The following is an 18,778-nucleotide window of genomic DNA, read 5'->3' on the forward strand; positions in this document are numbered from 1 at the left end:
GGGGTATATTTAAATGAAATAAGAGACTAATCCAACATAGTGCAAAAGTGGAATGAGAAGGAAAGGAGAATCAAGCGAGGCATAAGGTTTTGTGTTGCCTTGATGAAGAACATTATAGGGATCATCATTGGCAGCATGTTCATACAAACAAACTCTAATGGAGATGCTGAGAAGGGGCCAAAAGAGCAGCTCCTGTTGAGAGATCTTAATTTTTCAATATGCTACCCCCTTTTCTATAAAATTAACTACATTTTTGTTTAATATTTTTATAGATAGCAAATAACAAATTAAGGAATGAAAGCTTAGTTGGATGTATTTGTATGATACGTATTGTTCTTGATGTTTTGGTAGGGTCAGGGATTATGAATACCAGTATTCACATCTATGACATTAGCCTGGGCTTTAATGTCATAGTGCCATAGAACTTAATATAAAATACCTCATATTTTAGTGTTTTTAATTAAATATAGATGGTGATTTTAGAAGTCATATATTTTATTATATCTTATAGCCCTCTCTGTTTTTTATTATATTCCAAACTTTTGCTAATGAAGTAATAAAATTGAAACATAGGAAATTGCATTATTAACATAAAAACTTGCTTGACCAAGTCACCACTGATATCTAATATTCACACAACTTCAAATTAAAATCATACAATTCTTTGGGGAAAATAGAGGACAAGTTCAAGATACATAGCCATTAGGAGAGAAGTTTCAATTTTGTAAATGCAAGGGAAAAAAACCCCATCAAACTAAGAGTTGAAAAAAATTATTATAGACCTCTAGAAAGCTTGAAGCCAATTTAATTAATGCAACCAACCTACTTTCCTTTGTATGCTATAAAAAATGTCTGTAATCTGAAGATCAGCTTTCTAAAGTTTATGGAATTTTGTAATATACATTTTTAAACCTAAATAAGTTTTTATTTTCCATGGAATTAATCTTAGTGTCATACCTCTAAGTGAAGTCCACTGTTAATTACCCTAAGTTATAGGTTATGATATAAGTAAATCACGACCTCATTAACAAGAGTCATACGTGGCCATGTGACAAATTAATACAACCTAATTTAATAGAACCAAAATATAAAGACAAATATTAGAAATTATTTTCTGGGTTTTGGAATCCTGTAAAGAAACAATTATATTATCAAAACTTTCAGGTCACATATTCTGCAATTCTGGAAAGACTAGATTATTAATGTGCTGCAAGTATCCTTGCACCTATGATTGGTGGAGTATTCAAAAGCCCTTTCTAGAGCAGTTTCGGTGTTAACACAATAGGACTCCATTACAGATACAAAATGAATTCATTTTAATAGGATACCATTCTCCTTACCCTATAGAGTATTATTTTAGTAGGAAATACTTAGAAGATGTACTAAATAGAAACAAACAAACAAAAAAAGAAGACAAAAGACAAGGTGTGTGGGGGACAGCGGGAGATGAGGAAGACAAGGAGAATTGTTTTTTTGGCAGGTAACTGAAGTAGATTTTATGGCATATATACACAATAAGTTATAAACTATCTTAATCACGATTCCTTCTTGTAACAGACATAAATAGCTTTTACACTTAAGCTGATATAAGAAAATTATTTTAGGTTAATTATGTACTTATTAAAATCTGAAGGTTTCTTTGTTAACCAAGATATTAATCAGAAAACATGATGATTTCTCTAAGAAAAATAATCATTTTCCAAGAATTAATTGACCAACATATTACTGGCTTAATATGTCTTTAATTTTTCTTCCTATTAAGTAGACACAATATTGAAGGTAAACATCTATTTCACCAAATTTAAATAATTAAATATTTATACACCAATGTATACTTATTGTTTAACAAAATTCTCAAAGATAAGTTCCACATTGGTGTTTAGAGAAGAATTTTTAATAAGATTATTGTACAATTGCTAACAATAATTATTAATAGTTCGGGTAAAATATTTTTAGCCCACCTACACTGGTATTCATTCTATTAAAAGAGCTTCTGATTATATAAAGTTGTTTTTACTTTAAGAAGTTGTGTTGCCTTATACAACCTTTTGAAAACCCTGGGGTAGAAGTGTACATGCTAAAATTCATAAGCTACCCATTCTTTCTTTCTCTTATGCATTCATCTCTCCATCCTCATAATGTAATGTATAAAATAATCAGTGAACCTCTAATTGTACTTTGTGAAGTTATAAAAAGGGATGTTCCTCTCCCATAGGGCTGGTTTTCCTATGCAGTATGGTGCTAAAGAAAAATTTGCCAAGTGCCGCCTGGATGGCTCAGTCGGTTAAGCGTTGGACTTTGGCTTAGGTCATGAGCTCATGGTTGGTGTGTTAGAGCCCTGCATGGGGCTCTGTGCCGACACCTCAGAGCCTGGAGCCTACTTCAGATTCTGTGTCTCCCTCTCTCTCTGCTTCTCCCCACTTTCTCTCTCTCTCTCTCTCTCTCTCTCTCAAAAATAAATAAATATTAAAAAATATTTAAAAAAAGAAAAACTTGCCAATAAGTTTCACAACATAATGCCAAAGACCTATGCATAAAATACAAAGGAACAATACTTTGGTACATTTCAGTCGGGAAATGTCCATCAAATACTCTATAATGAATATAATATTCAATAACAATAGGTATCATACTCAGTTCAACTAAATTTAAAAATAGACAACAGCTATTTATTCCCATGTCTTATGTAGAATAAATCTGGTAAAGACTTTAATTCAAATGATATATTTTATTTTTTTTTTTTAATTTTTTTTCAACGTTTTTTATTTATTTTTGGGACAGAGAGAGACAGAGCATGAGCGGGGGAGGGGCAGAGAGAGAGAGAGGGAGACACAGAATCGGAAACAGGCTCCAGGCTCCGAGCCATCAGCCCAGAGCCCGACGCGGGGCTCGAACTCACAGACCGCAAGATCGTGACCTGGCTGAAGTCGGACGCTTAACCGACTGCGCCACCCAGGCGCCCCTCAAATGATATATTTTAAAGAGATTTTTTTTGCTGTTGTTGTTTTGTTTGTTTTCAGAATGTCAGGTCTTTTCAGATCCACAAACCTGATATTATTATGCATCACTGACTATGTTTCTTGTTTTAGTGGACAACAAAATTGACAAACTAGAGCATAGATGAGGAAAATCAGCCAGTGTAAAACTATAGTTGAGGCAGGATTTAGAGCAAGTAAATTGTCTGTAAATTATTGCACCTTATCTTCAAAGTTTCATAAATTGAGTAAGTTGTACTCCCTAAAATTGGAGTAGACATCTAGTCATTTTTTTTTTTTGTAGTAAGAAATGGCTGCGGTGTTAAAATACACATTTTATCTTCTGTTTGGTGCTTGAGGTATGACAAGATGAATCTCATCTTTACATAAAATCAAAATGCATTTCACACTGTGAACTTTTTTCAAGCCAGTTTGAGCAGAACACTCATTAAGAGTAATGGAAATTGAACATATACAGACACTGTTACACCACAACAAAATTTAAATCTCTAATGTATAAGATATTACCAATCATGAAAGATTCATGAGTTGAGTTGGGATCTTAAAATTAAAAGGTATATAATTTGGTTTACAAATCAAATTGATCTTTCCTGTTTGCAGAATTTGCTATTTTGTCACCAGATGCTGCTACAACTAGAAAGGTGGTTCTTTACTGCTTTAACCAGGTACAATACACTTAGCACAAAATCAGTGTAAGGTAAATGAATGCATGTGTGATCATATTGGGAATTTATGGCAAAAATTTGAATGGGTCCTGGGAGACCTACTTCAGGAGATCCTCTCCTGTTCTGGAAATGTTTCACTAGCATTATACCTCATTTTAAAATTTATTTCTCAAACCTTCTCTCTCATACCTAACTGTTCTTTAATTGAGAAATTTATATATGAGTTAGTCAAGGTCTTAGTCAACTAGGACTGCCCTAACCAAATGCTGTAGCCTGCATGGCTTAAGTGGCAGAAGGTTATTTTCTCACAGTTACAGAGGCTAGACGCCCAAGATCAAGTTTCCAGCAGAAGTGATTCTCCCAAAGCCTCTCCTTGGCTTGCAGATATCATCCTTCTCACCATGTCCTCACACAGCCTTTCTTCTATGCATGTGCCCCTAATATCTCTCTCTGCTTATAAGGTCATTAGTCCTATTGGGTTAGAGCCCCACCCTCACAGCCTCATTTAATGTTGATTACCTTCTTAAAGACCCTGTTTGGGAATACAGTCACACTGAGAGATAGGACTTCAACCTATGAATTTTGAAGAGAAACAATTTGTACGTAACAGTCAATCATTGTATATTCTTTCTCTTGTTACTCTAAAAGTTAAGATTTGGTTTCTGTTGTAGCCTATATGGGTACTAGACTGACTATGTGTATTTAGATCTTATTTGACACAATTATTTTCTGGTAGAAAATGTTTACATTGAAATGGATATTAATAAGAAGGTGTAGTTTAGTGGCTAAGCCCATGGAGCCAGGCCAGGATGCCTGGATGCATATTCAGCTCTCCCAGGCTGAGAGACCTTGGGGAAAGTTACTTACTCTCCTATGGCTAAGTCTTTTCATGTGTAAAAATCATATAGATGCTTTAAAAGCAATTCACAATGTATTAGAAAAACTCCTGGAAAATAGTAAGTGCCTTATAAGTGTTAGCAATTTTTTTCATTTTTGAGAGAGAGAGAGAGAGAGAGAGAGAGAGAGCGCACGCATGGCAGGGAAGGGCGAGAGAGAGAGGGAGAGAGAGAATGTTAAACAGGCTCCCCAGCTCAGAGCCCAAGTTGGGGGCTCTAGTTGAGCCCCACCCCAGTATCAGCAATTTTTATAATGAGGATATCTTTCTATATATTCTGAAAATTTTAAGGAATACTCTGTTTTTTTAAAAAGTTTATTTATTTAATTTGAGAGATAGAGAGCGCGTGTGTGCACACAGGCACATGGGGGAAGGGCAGAGAGAAAGGGAGAGAGAGAGAATCCCACGCAGTTCCACACTGTCAGCACAGAGCCCAATGCAAGGCTGTGTAACTCACCAACCATAAGATTGTGACCTGAGCTGAAACCAAGAGTCAGACACTTAACCGACTGAGGCGTCCAGGCACCCCAGGAATACTCTATTTTTTAAAGTGAAGGAAAAGTATAAAACATTTCTAATTGCAGGTCGGTGGACTGTTTGAACTCTGTTATCAGACTGCCTTGGTTTGTATTGTGGTTCTATCACTTCCTAGCTTGAGATCCTCTGAGAAGTCACTTGACCTCTCTAAGCCTAATTTTGCTTATGGGCAAATGACAATTAAAACTAGTATTTCAGGAGCACCTGGGTGGCTCAGTTGGTTGAGCGTTTTACGTTAGCTCAGTTCATGAGTTTAGTTCAGTTCGTGAGTTTGATCCCCAAGTTTGGGCTCACTGCTGTCAGCACAGAGCCTGCTTCAGATCCTCTGTCTCGCTCTCCTTCTCCCCCTCCCCCACTATGCCCTATCTCTCAAAAATAAATAAAACCTTAAAAAACATAGCACTTCATAAGGGTGTTCTGAACATTAAATGCAGCAACATAGATAAAGTACTTAGAGCATTGCTTGGCACAAAATAAGAAATATTACTTTTATTATTTTTCACTTATATAAATATGAATGTAATAGTGAACACCCTTTAACTGTTTGCTAAATGGCTGCTTCACACTTTTTATTTTTTTAATTCAGCCAAACCTGAAAAGTAGCCCACCCCCCCCCCCAACTGCCATTGCTGTGATTTGATTTTCCTTCTACTTCTAGGGGCAGTTCTGAGTAGGCAAATAAAGGTGCTCAGCCCCCAAAGCAGTTTCTGCAGAGTGATTTTGTTTGTTTGTCTGTCTGTTTGAAGTTTGGAGAAATAATGAGCAATGCCAGTGTTTCATGTCTAAATCTGTGGGAAAGAAATGGTTAAATAGCTACTTTGATCAAACAAATCAAAGTCACCCCATTTAGGACCATTGCCTAAATGAAGAGTTCAGTGAAGGAAAGATCTCAAAGAAAATGTAGGATTTTAAGATGGAACTGGATAGTTTAATGGCAGGTCAGTAGGCTTGTTAGATTCCTTACAATTGTGCCCCTTCTTCAACCAAGAAGTTACACATGTTGTCATTTATTCTTGGAAAGTAATAGGACAAGTGTGCAAATGTAAGTATGAAAATATCCTGTAAAAATTCAAAAAGTAGTTTACAACCTTGTATGATTACACTTACTTGTATGCTCGTTTTCACTGTGTATATGTACAAAACATATACAGATGAATATATATATCTACACACATATATATACCAAAATAACAGTGGTTATCTTGGGATGTTTGAAATTTGTTTTTCTCAAGATGTTTGGTATTTGATATTTAATCTACAGTTAGTTATGCAGTTTTATCATCATCATCATCATCATCATCATCACAACGGCGTAATAAATAGGACCTGGAGTTGGCAGTGATTTATAATTCAGATGCTACAAGTAATAGTCATGACCCCAGGCCAAGTGATGTGCACTCTGTTTCTTACTTCCCTCATTTATCGAAAGGAAACCAGAAAACAGACTTCTATCTCACAAGGTTTCTGTGGGAATAAGCAAGATGAAAAATCAGAAAACACTTTGCAGTGTTGAAAGAACAATTTAAATGTCAGATATTAGGGTTAGTGGCAATAATAAAAATAATAATGATGATTCTCTTCCCAGATGATTAAAGGATATAGTCTACATGTTGCTTTTTTTCGTAGAGCATATTCTTTGGAAACACTGATCCCATTAAAAGCCCGTTCTGTGCAGAAATTTAAACTAAATGCATCATAAATTGACAAGAATGACTGTATTTGGACACCGCTGATGAAAGAATGAGGCCAGCATAATGGAAGCCGTGGTGCTCAGGGCCACTGTTCTCTAGTTTGATCCCAGCTGGCCGAACCACAGGAGCTTTTGCACAGACACTATCAACATATTGCTTGTTCAGTCAGAGTTTATCTTGCTTCAGTTATTGGGGCTCTAACAAAGCTGCGGAGGTAAAGGAGCCTCAGCTCCTCTACATGCCTGGAGAGAGGATTAGAGGGTTTCTTTTCTGTAGGTAACTGTCTGGTTTCTGTATTTGGAGGGCTTATTTTTAATAACTGAAGAGAAAAAGGTGGAGTGAAAATATTTTTTTTGTTTTTTTTCTGAGAGACTGGAAAGGCAATACAATTTGTGATAAAGGCTGCTTCTTTCTATAAAATAAATGACACAGACTTAATTACCCATCACTTCTGTGCATTCAACTTAAAACCCCATTCTCTCGGCAAGCATAATTTTGAGTAAAACAAATGCAAGAAGGAAGGAATTTTTTTTCTTTTTTCTTTTTTCTTTCTTTCTTTCTTTCTTCTTTCTTTCTTTCTTTCTTTCTTTCTTTCTTTCTTTCTTTTCTTTCTTTCTTTCTTTCACCTCTTAGGCATTTATTTTTTGCTTCCATATAGGAAAATTTATAAAATGCAACTTTTCAATTGTTCCTTAAGCTAAAATTGAGTCTGTAACACCATTTCATCACTGGGCATTATTTTATAGAATGGTAGCTGTCATAAAACTACATTAAATATAACACATGACAGACTGCATCTTAGAGTCTGTTGAGTATAGTCAGGAGGCGCATGTAGCTGGTGTTATCAATGCTGAAATGTTGGCTTTGTAGCTGGTTGCTGCATTGAAGACTAACAGTCATGACTCAGTTTGCGCACACAGGTACATGGTACATCCATGGTACATCCAGGTACTCTTTGGATGCTACTTTTAGGACAGCATATAAGATAGTTTTATGAGCAGCTGAAATATTTAACCTACATATTTAAATCTGCATAGTTATAAAAGAAACCACGCCTTAGATTCATAGCATGCTAGAAATAAAAGTGGTTTTGGAATATGTGAGACTTAGGGGTGCCTGCATAGCTCAGTTGGTTAAGTTTTGGACTTCAGGTCCGCTCATGATCTCACAGTTAGTGGGTTCGAGCCCCGTGTCTCTGTGCTCTCAGTGTGGAACCTGCTTTGGATCCTCTGTCTCCCTCTTTCTCTGCCCCTCCCTCACTGGCACATTCTCTCTCTCTTTCTCTCTTTCTCAAATTTAAATAATAAAACATTAAAAAAAAAGAATATGTGAGACTTAGGTTCAGATTCTGGCTCTGCCATTTACCAGGAATGACCTGGGACAAGTAGATGAAAATAATATTAAGTCCCAGAATCCATATATTATCTAGTAGGGAATTTTAGAGGATTAGAGGATATACATGTAAAATACAGTGCCTGTTAGATCATTGGGATAATAGATTATCCAGGGAGAATATTTAGTTTCAAAACTTGTAGATTTATCATATAAATGATATTTACTGATCTAGGTTCATGAGTATTTGGGGACTGAAGAGAGCTTATTCGTTTCAAAAGAAATGTTGTATCCTGATCTACTATACATTTCCAAAATAAATGTATCTTTAAAAGTACAACATAAAGAACTTCCCTCTTTGCCTTTCCTCCCACTTTTCAGTACCGTTGATTCACATTATTCCACTCAGCTTATATACTAATGTGTGTCCTTCTGAAAGAGAAAAAAGGATGGAGTTAAAGATAAATTCTCTCTGAAGGTGGCTACCCATTTTTAAATTGGTTAATGAGACTCTGTGGGCAGATCCTGATTTCCTCTTCAATGCAAGCTGTCTTGGTAAAGCATAACCACTTGAGGTTTGACAAGCAGAGACTACCATGGTCCGGTCAGTTGACAAGTTATCTCCTGTCCCAGGTGATGGAGAAGTAGTTAGTCTGTGCTCACTTTAGATCAGAAAGCTATTTGCCAGCAAGGGACTACTGAGACATGTGCGGTATATGCCCTCCCTCTCTGACACTGGGAGAAAAAGACTAAAAGAAGTAACATATGTCTGTTGGGAGTTCATCAGTCTAGTCACTAGGAAAAATATGTGTGTCCCCAAAGTCCTTTGTAACCACTTATTTCATGCTCTCTTTATATTTATTGAACTCATTCTGCATCTGCACACTATTGTAGAAGGTAGGCATTTAAAGATGAATAAGGAGAGCCTTTTTCCTTTCAGAAGGAGAAGCATAAATACACATAGTATAAGATATGGTACCTAATAAATATTACTAATATTGGATGTGGTAGGTGCTGTCATAGAAGTACATAGTAAATATTATGGTAGCACAGAATAGTGAATGATTAATTTTGCCTGGAGGATTCTAGAAGGCTTCAAAGAATAGGTGATACTGGAAACCGGGCTTGCCAATTGAATACAGAGGATTGGAAATTGGAAAACATTTTGTGGGTGGAAGAATAAAAGCTGAGAGAATTTATAATTCTTCAGAAAACCCTTATATGAAGACAGTAATTATATATTGTTTAGAGTTGTAGTTCAAGCAGATAAAGTTGGGACCCATTTGGGAAAGACCTTGAATGATTTGCTAAGTAGCTTGGACTTTATTCCTGAAGCAATGAAATGCTAGCTATTTGGAAATTACCATTAGGGAAAGACAAGGATAACATTATGTTGCTGAAAATTACCTTCAGTAGAAATGTGGGGAATAGCCTGCAGTTGGAGATTGGGCTAGGAGGAGACTACAGGCAGAGTCCATTACAAGAATCATGAAGCAATCTGAAAAAAAGAACACAAGAGGATAGATATTACTCACAGTTCAGTGGCAAAGTGGTGCAGCTCCTGCTTCATGTTACATGTTTCATTGACTGAAGAACATTAATTTAAGAATCTCTATGAGGCAAGAAATTTACATCAATAGTATAAACAATTCTACGTAAGTTTCTTGGATGAGGCTGAAATTTCTGTGCAGGCCTTTTATGAAAATTATGCTTTTAAAATTTATTCTCCCTTCCTTCTTATTATAGCTAAATGTTGGTGGGTGGGTAAAAGTCTGATGATTCAATCATGTATTCAGTCCACATTCAGTAAATCTTTATGGATTGTCTTCAATGTTAGAATCCATGCTAAGTGTAGGAGATTGAATTACACACAACCTCTGTCTATTGGCATCTCAGTGTTACATGACCACAAAGAAATGATGCTATGTGTCAGAAAATAGCATAATGATTCTGTGTTTCACAATTATATATGTAATATTTTAGGGGAAATTCCCATTGAATATCCAAAATAAACCCATTTTAAAATATAATTTTGAGACACAATGATTCCATTTCATTTTGAGGAAATAATTGCAAACTCTTGGTAATGAACAGATGACATTGTGCTAAACCATCAGTACAATGAGAGGTTAATCAGATTATTGTGTCTCTGTATTTTAGATAATTCTGGACCACGGAAAACATTTTTTACCTCTGTAGTTCAATCTGTAAATGTATGATGTTGCTTTTCTTGTTCTTTCCTTTCTTTCTTTCTTTTTCTTTCTTTTTTTTTTTTTTTACATAAATCCTTTCTACAAGATAAAACTCGAGTGACCACAATAGTTACTAAAAATTTTATTGAGGGTAAGGAAGAAACTATGTCATTGGTTTTAGCCCAGAGTGAGGAAATTTAGAAATGACCATTTATTTCTTCTTTTGAGACTGCGTATATTTATCCCACCAAAACCTTGGCTCAGAGGAAATACAGTTTGGGAGTAGGTGAACATTTGAGAATGTGCTATGGAAAACATTGAAGTTTCAGTAGTTCTATTTCTGAGAAAAAAAAAGAACCAAAATCTTCCCTTAAACAGCTATTTATCTATAAAACAAATTATTATTTTTTTAAATCGAGTCTTGTCAAAATGGCCCTACTTAAGGGCCACGAGTATGGAGTTTGGAGAATAGAATATAATGGATGGCACTAATGTATCTGTCTTAGTTAATTACACGGAAACTTTTAGAACTTGAATAATGTTCATTGTTGATGTCCATCTCCTGCTGAGTGCTGCTCCAATTGAATGTCACAGAATTTTATTTACCCTCACTTTTATAAGAGTGTTCTGTAATCCTGGAGCTTATTGTATTAACTCCTCCTCTAAACAAGGGCAGAGATGCAAATAAAGAGGTTATTAAAATCGGCTGTAAAGACATAGATCTTTCATTAAAAGTTTCTAGACAAGCAGAAACACATAAGCTTAACTCAAGGAGATTAACATGGTTAGGTTAGAGGCTAATTGTGTTTTGCATCTGAAATGTAATAAAAGTTTGTACCCTTCGGGGGAAAATACAGCTAAGGTTCATCAATTTTTACCATCTTTAATTCTGCAAACCCTGGAAAACTAATTCAGAGCAATAGTATGGCTAGTTAAGATGATAAATCTCTAATTAAACATGGAGCTAGCTTCTTAAATGAATAATCTGTATCTAGATCTCAATGTGTCTCAGCATATTTAACTGTCTGTATGTTGGAGAAAAATCAGAGTAGGTTCATAATTTTCAAGGTAGAGAGCTTGAGTTATTTTGGAAATGCTATTGACATGAGTGTAAATTATTAATATCGTAATTTCCTAAAAGCAATTTTTGCCACTTCATGAATATGAACTTTATGAAAATTTTATTATAATTTTTCCAACCAATTACTTTGTCACAGGGCTACAAGATGGATTCTTTTAAAGTCTGAGTTTCAGTCTAAGTCATGTTGAAATCTGAAATAGTTCAGGGACTGTTATGGAAGGGGCACTGTGACCACTGTAATCACTGTGAAACAAAGATTACAAATCAAGAAGAAACATTTTGTTCTCCAAATGTGGTTTTTGCTGTTTATTTTATGCTTGCAAAATAGCGGTTAGTAAAAGTATGTGTTAGGATTTAGCATGCAGGGTTTATAAATGTATTAGAAGTATTTGATTTTATAACTATTTTAACATGTTTGCTGAATGAATATTCATGGATAGTTCGATCTGCAGTAGACTGAAGTTGAGAATTTTGCCGAATATATGAGCAAAACCAACCAAAAGGAAGGAAGTTACTCTGTTTCATATTGTCTCTCTCACACACACACACACACACACACTTCAAACTATCTATTACAATCAGTATATTATTACCAAAAAAAAAGTTGCCAAATTATCTATGTGCTTATAGTTGTGTATTGGTAGGTAAGTCAAAAATACTTAAAAAAGAAATAATTTTAAACTTTAAACAATTATAAGGTAAAATGAGTAAATCAGATATCACTTGAAAATGTCTGGATCTGGGGCGCCTGGGTGGCGCAGTCGGTTAAGCGTCCGACTTCAGCCAGGTCACGATCTCGCGGTCCGTGAGTTCGAGCCCCGCGTCAGGCTCTGGGCCGATGGCTCGGAGCCTGGAGCCTGTTTCCGATTCTGTGTCTCCCTCTCTCTCTGCCCCTCCCCCGTTCATGCTCTGTCTCTCTCTGTCCCAAAAATAAATAAAAAAAAACAAAAAACAAAAAACGTTGAAAAAGAAAAGAAAATGTCTGGATCTAATAAGGAACAACCTGACCTGTCAAGGAAAAGAAACTTTTACCCCATAGTTCCCAAAAAATGAATGTTCTGTGAACCTACAGAAGAAAGATGTAAAAAAAGATGGAAGATCTGCATGGTTAGAGATAATTAAACCATTTTTTTGTGGACTTGCATTGTGGACAGAACTTACTGGCTTTAGATGCACAGGCTTAAAAATAGGAAATCGAGGACCCTAGTAAAGAAGACTCATCTTCTATAGATGCTAGCCTCTATGCAGCTCCTTTGTTGACACTTTGTCATATTAAATTACTAGATGGTTGAAGTAAAAGAAAGGCAACAAGAAAAATGAAAGTTAAAAAAAAAAAATCAATGTGTTGCAGTAGGTCTTGGGACCAATCTGAAAAGACAAGCTTCTAGTTGTATTTCCAATGTGCCTTTTTCATTTTGTGGTGTTGTAAAAATAGGGTCTTCATTAGATACCTCTGGTGTTTACAATTCCCACAGTAGAAATAAAACGGAAATGAGATGTTCCATTTTTAATATTACACTTACAATCATTTTAAAGTGTGGAGGTTAATTCCCCCACAAAAGTGCATGAAAGGAATTAAAGGAAACAATTTGAACATTTTAATTTTTTTCATGCATTTCAAGGAGAGGAATTAGGCACCAAAACACAAAACAATTATATGTGTAATTTAAAATACATATTGATTTTTTTTTCAGAGCAATTGATAGGCAATGGTACTAAAGTGTAAAGCTTACCTTGCGTAAATGAAACATTTGTATACCTAATAACATAAAACTAAAAGGACAGCCGAAGCAGATGCCTCACTCACCAAGATGATAATGGAACAGTAACATGAATTCTAGTCATTGTTACTTAGAAGGAATGCATGAAACAACCTAGACATAGGCAAAACTACTATTTAAATTTTCCACGTGACTCCTTGCTATATTACAAAATTTACTGCCGTGCTTATTTAGACACAATTTGGATCCCGAACAACATTTGATAGAATCAACAGCCCCAAACCCTTCAACTTGCTGCTAACCAGATAGCATGGCAGATATCATAGAAACTAATAAGAACATGCTTTGAGTTCTAATGTTAGAGATTATTAAGAAAGTTTTTCTCCTGCTTCTCTTTGTCAAGTTCCTCCACTTTTGGCACTTTCAAGTACAAAAAGTTTGTGAGTTCCATTTGTGATGATGATCATTTCCTTTCAGACTACCAGACTGAGTCTTATTGTATGCAAGGATCCATCTTGTACCAAGCATAGTGAAAGTACATGTGAAGGGAATGCCCAGATCCTGAACTCCAAAGGCAGATGTATTCTGAGAAACTTGAATGTGTGTTCTGCTTGGCCGACTATGCTCAGATGTGTACAGTCAAGTCAAGAAATATCAGGAAAAGAAATGTAGGGGAAAATCAGAATATGTGTATGTGCTGTGGATTGAACTGCGTGTCCCAAAATTCATAACTAAAACTCCAAACCCCAAACCCAGGTCCCCAACGTGACTATATTTGGAGATAGGACTTTTAGGAAGTAATTGATGTTGAATGAGATCGTAAGGGTGGGGTCCTAATATGGTACGGCTGGTGCCCTTACAAAAGAGGAAGACAAACCAGAGCTCACGCTTTCTTTTTGCTATGTGAGAACACACTAAGACAGCCATCTGTGATATAGGCAGAGAGCCCTCACTAGACATGAACCTGTGGCACTTAGAGCTTGGACTTCCAGTCTTAAGAACTGTGAGAGAATACATTTCTGTTGTTTAAATCACCCAGTCTACTTTCTTCGTATTTTGTGATGGCAGACTAAACTGACTAATGCAGTGTATGTAAGGGGTAATAGTATGGGGTGGGGAGGCTCTACTCCAGAATTGTGCAGAACTGGCAACAATACTTCATGCTTCTTAGGTCCAGTGGGCTTTCAGCTATATCTAGTCACTAGGGAGGGAAGAATAGAAAATCTTTCTTCTGTCTTCTACCAAATCCTAAGCTAAGCGAATTGTGAAATTGTTCCTTACTTGAAGCCATGACCTAAGAAAACTGTGAAACTATGATAGATACGAGCATTTGAATGTTTCTGTAGAATCCAGTCACCTGGATTAGTACAGAGTCCATATCAGTACTGACCTAAGGTATAGAAAGTGAAATATATGCCTAAAAACATTAAAGTTGAATTTAATTGTATCCCCATTATGCACAATCTGAACTTTGTAGCCACGAAGTTAATAAGGAATTTCTTCTCCCTGAAGTTTGGACTGTGGTAAGCAATTTTTGTGATTATTTTATCCATCTATTCATCCTTCCATTCAATATATAATAATATTATGTACCAGGCACTTAAAGAACTAAGGCCCCACCACCATTTTTACAGACTCTCAGCAGTGGGGGTGGTATGGTTGAGGTTGGGGTGGGGAGGAGGGTGGCTTTACAGAAGAGCGAAGCTACTGAGGTAGGAACTGTGTCGAGGGCTCTGGAAGCACAAAAAAAGCACAGAAGACTGGCTCTGTCTCCACACAGGGGGACTTGGCAATACATGTGACTACATGAGCTGCAGTTAATGGACATGGAAGGACGCGTGTGTGATTTGCCTGTGTGGAATCAGAGAAACAGTTCAGAGGCAGAATAAACAGAAATTGGTGACTAATTGGACATATTACTGGGCAAGTAGAGAAAATATGGTTCAAATAGACTTCAAAAGTTAACTTTTATTTTTAAAATGTTTGTTTATTTTTGAGAGAGAGATAGTGCACAGGGGAGGGGCAGAGGGAGAGGGAGACAGAGGATTTGAAGCAGGTTCTGCGCTGAGAGCAGAGAATCCTACTCGGGGCTCGAATGCACCTACCGGGAGATCATGACCTGAGCCAAAGTTGGATGCTTAATCAACTGAACCAGCCGGGTGCCCCCAAAGTTAACTTTTACATCCTATTAGTTTTTACTTAAAACACTGCTATGTGTAATGAAAAGGAACTAATTCAATAAAAATGAATTACTGGCTACTGTTCTACATTTTAAATGTAATCAAAGGACATAGATCAGTGAAAATAATATTATTAATGGGCATAAAGAGACATTTGTTTCTTAAAATAGTAACTTAGTTAGAATCCAATAATATTCTTATCACTTCAATGAGCTTCTAAAGTAAATCACTATAATTCTAGCAAGAATTTCACTTACTAGATAGATTATTCTAATTTCAATTTTCCCCACAGAATCTGGAAGGGCACTGACAATGCTAATTCTAAAAGGTTTTGAAGAAAAACCTGTTCTCTTCTGTTCTGATCCTCTGTGTGGTCATTAGCAAAGTAACCCTTCTTGAATTGCCAGAAAATTTTTTTCAATAAATGAATAAATTAATAGCAAATGAATTTCTTATTCTATTTTGGGCACATGCAAAATTAAGGTATCACTCTTCACTCAGTCTCTCCCTGAACCAAGTAAGACCCACAAAGAGAAAAAAGAAAAATATGATTAAATATGATTAATATGAGTAGTAGATTATTAGCTAAAATCAGAACATGAGAAAGTATTATTGACTCATTAAACATAATTACTCTTTTGGAACTGAGAGGGATTCAAATCCCACATAATACGTACTCAGATCTCTCAAAGAGCTTACTGACTTACCAGTATGGTAAGAATAATAAATAGGAAGTAAATGGAGAAGAAAAATGCATTCAAATCATTTCCATAAAAAGTTGTGCCCAAAATATATTTTACTTTTCCCAGGCACATCTGAAGTGGTGTTCATTTTTCCACATTGTTATATTTTTGCTGTAAGCATTTAATATATTTAGAAATAGGATAGCACCCTCTTTTCAAATAAAATATTCAATAATTACTATGGGTACACATATTAATTAGTAAGGCCTTAGAAATGATAGGTGCCCACAAGTGCTTCATAAGTGAATAAATGCAAATAAACACACCTTTTCCTTTGTTTTGATTTTCCCCTCGGGTACCCTGTGTTTGTAGGACAAATAATTTTATGTGGGCAGATTTTTTCATTTTGTGATTAGTACAGGAAATTGGCCTGGTAACTAAGGCCAATCATATGCAAAGAAATTATATGTAACAGTTGAGTTGTGTTATCTAATACCAAGTATACTGTCACTGTTTGGTGTTTCTAAATGTTGAAATCAAGGCATAATCTGCATACTGGCATATTCAGGCATATTTCATTTTCCACCATTTTTTTAGTAAAATTTAAAAAAATGCATTTTATCTCCAGAAAATCAAGGGAAGGAGTACATTTAAGCAGCAGAGAATTCTGGAATTGGTCAGGTCCATCAGTACTGAGAATCACAGTGGAGAACATAAGAGACAACAGTACAAGAAGGTAATTATTTGTTCAGCACAGGGTAAAACATGTCTTTCCATTGTATTACCTAAAACTAACTGTAAATACCTTGTTCAAAATTCCTGGTCTATATCACTAAGGACAAAGATAATGTAAACTACATCTTTAATGTAAACTTTTAACCTTTGTTAAATATTCTTATAATATTGGTGAACCTGTGCAGATGTTCACAAAGAGTAGTACAAATAAAATTTGTAGTAACTATTTGGTATCTGCAATGAAAAAATATGTACTGAGTTTAGCATTAAAAAATTGTATTTTTTGGGGCGCCTGGGTGGCGCAGTCGGTTAAGCGTCCGACTTCAGCCAGGTCACGATCTCGCGGTCCGTGAGTTCGAGCCCCGCGTCAGGCTCTGGGCTGATGGCTCGGAGCCTGGAGCCTGTTTCCGATTCTGTGTCTCCCTCTCTCTCTGCCCCTCCCCCGTTCATGCTCTGTCTCTCTCTGTCCCAAAAATAAATAAAAAACGTTGAAAAAAAAATTAAAAAAAAAAAAATTGTATTTTTTTTAAAAAGTAAAACATGTGGTCCACATGTCACATATTGAATGTGTAATCTTGATAATTATTTAATATTTGGAAAAGGTCTTTGAAGATGAGTAGCGCCTTATATGTTAATATTATTATTTATTATAGCCTCCATGAATCAAATGTATTTGCAAATAAAATGACATTACTTTGATCTCTAGGGATAATTCTTAATTTTTGGTCTCTTCTAAAACTGTAAATCATAACTTCTCAAAATTTATGTTAGAATTCCAACCTAATAATGTAGAGAGAAAACTCCTTTTCTGAAAATATGGATATTGGGGAGAAAGTTTTTATTTTATGTGCAGATAAGGAAAAGACCATGTACTAAAAGGGTGGTATTTTACTTGTATAGATAACATATATGGAAAATCAAGTATTGGGTGAAATCCAACATCACATTAATAATGAAATACTATTGGGGCACCTGGGTAGTTCAGTTGATTAAGCATCCAACTTTGGCTCAGGTCGTGATCTCACAGTTCATGATTGTGAGCCCTGTATCAGGCTCTCTGCTATCAGTGCAGAGCCCACTTCAGATCCTCTGTCCCCCTCTCTGCCCCTTCCCTGTTCACGCTAATTCTCTCTCTCTCTCAGAAACAAATACACTTAAAAAAAATATTTTTTAAATAGTGAGATACTACTATGCTTATGGTGAATACTACCCTGGCATGGCAAAGATTGGAAACTAACTTTATAAAATGTCTGTCATCAAATAAATTAAATAGATAAATATTGCTAAATAGAAAATCATGATGTTTATAGATATAACTTAGATGTGTTTGGGGGCAGTTTTTAAAAATAAAATTGATTTCCAAAAATTAGTTGTTTTGAGATCATGCAACTTAGCTTGTAGAATTGAACCAGGAAAACTGAATAATAAACTCTTCCAAAGAATCTGTGGTGTAAGACTGAAGGTTCAGAAAAGGGTTACAAAACAGAACAAAAGCAAAAAACAAAACAAAATAAGCAAAGAGAGAGAACACAAACAGATGGAAAGTGCTATGATATAGCTATAGATGTGAATAGCCAGAAAGTCAAATGCATCAGTTATTTGTTCAGTGACAGACCTTCCTAAGGGGCTTCCCTGAATAGAGAAGGGTTTCTGGTTTAATACGAAAAGGCTCTGATGATTTACTTTGCACTAGGTTAGAAAAGATGTTTTCTTTACCATTTTATTTTGCCACATGCTCTGTTTTTTATGCAGAAGATACTCTGCTATAATTTTCTCTAGCTAATGTACCTATTATTTTAAAATTATTCCCCAGAGCTAATTAACTTCAGCAGGTTTAGACCTTATCATCTTACCTTATGGCTTTATATTCTTCTAATTGCTTGAACAATGCTTTCTGTAAGAAGAGATGGTTTCATTTTGAATATTTGGAGTATTAAATTAAGTTCAACAAACATTCAGTTGAAGTTCTTATATGTGTAAGGTATTAAAAAATCTTAAAATTAAAATAGAGAAAATGTTCATGTTAATTTTAAAGATAATTGAAATCTTCTGATATTGAAATTCTGTTGT

General features: G+C 35.5%; 1 protein-coding gene across 2 annotated transcripts in view; it reads left to right on the forward strand.

Annotated features, from left to right (window-relative positions):
• Nucleotides 1-18,778, forward strand: part of NEGR1 (neuronal growth regulator 1) — an 847,444-nt gene that overhangs the window by 203,588 nt on the left and 625,078 nt on the right. Inside the window, exon 1 of one of the 2 annotated variants that reach the window (XM_058716978.1) lies at nucleotides 16,570-16,709. The exons of the other annotated variant lie outside the window; for it this stretch is intronic. Coding sequence (XP_058572961.1) covers nucleotides 16,585-16,709 — 125 coding nt within the window. The 5' untranslated portion in view covers nucleotides 16,570-16,584. Of the gene's footprint in view, nucleotides 1-16,569; nucleotides 16,710-18,778 lie in introns of those variants that run through there. 2 annotated transcript variants of the gene reach the window in all.

The sequence above is a fragment of the Neofelis nebulosa genome, chromosome 2 (assembly GCF_028018385.1).
Source record: "Neofelis nebulosa isolate mNeoNeb1 chromosome 2, mNeoNeb1.pri, whole genome shotgun sequence".
In the NCBI taxonomy this organism is placed as follows: Eukaryota; Metazoa; Chordata; class Mammalia; order Carnivora; family Felidae; genus Neofelis; species Neofelis nebulosa.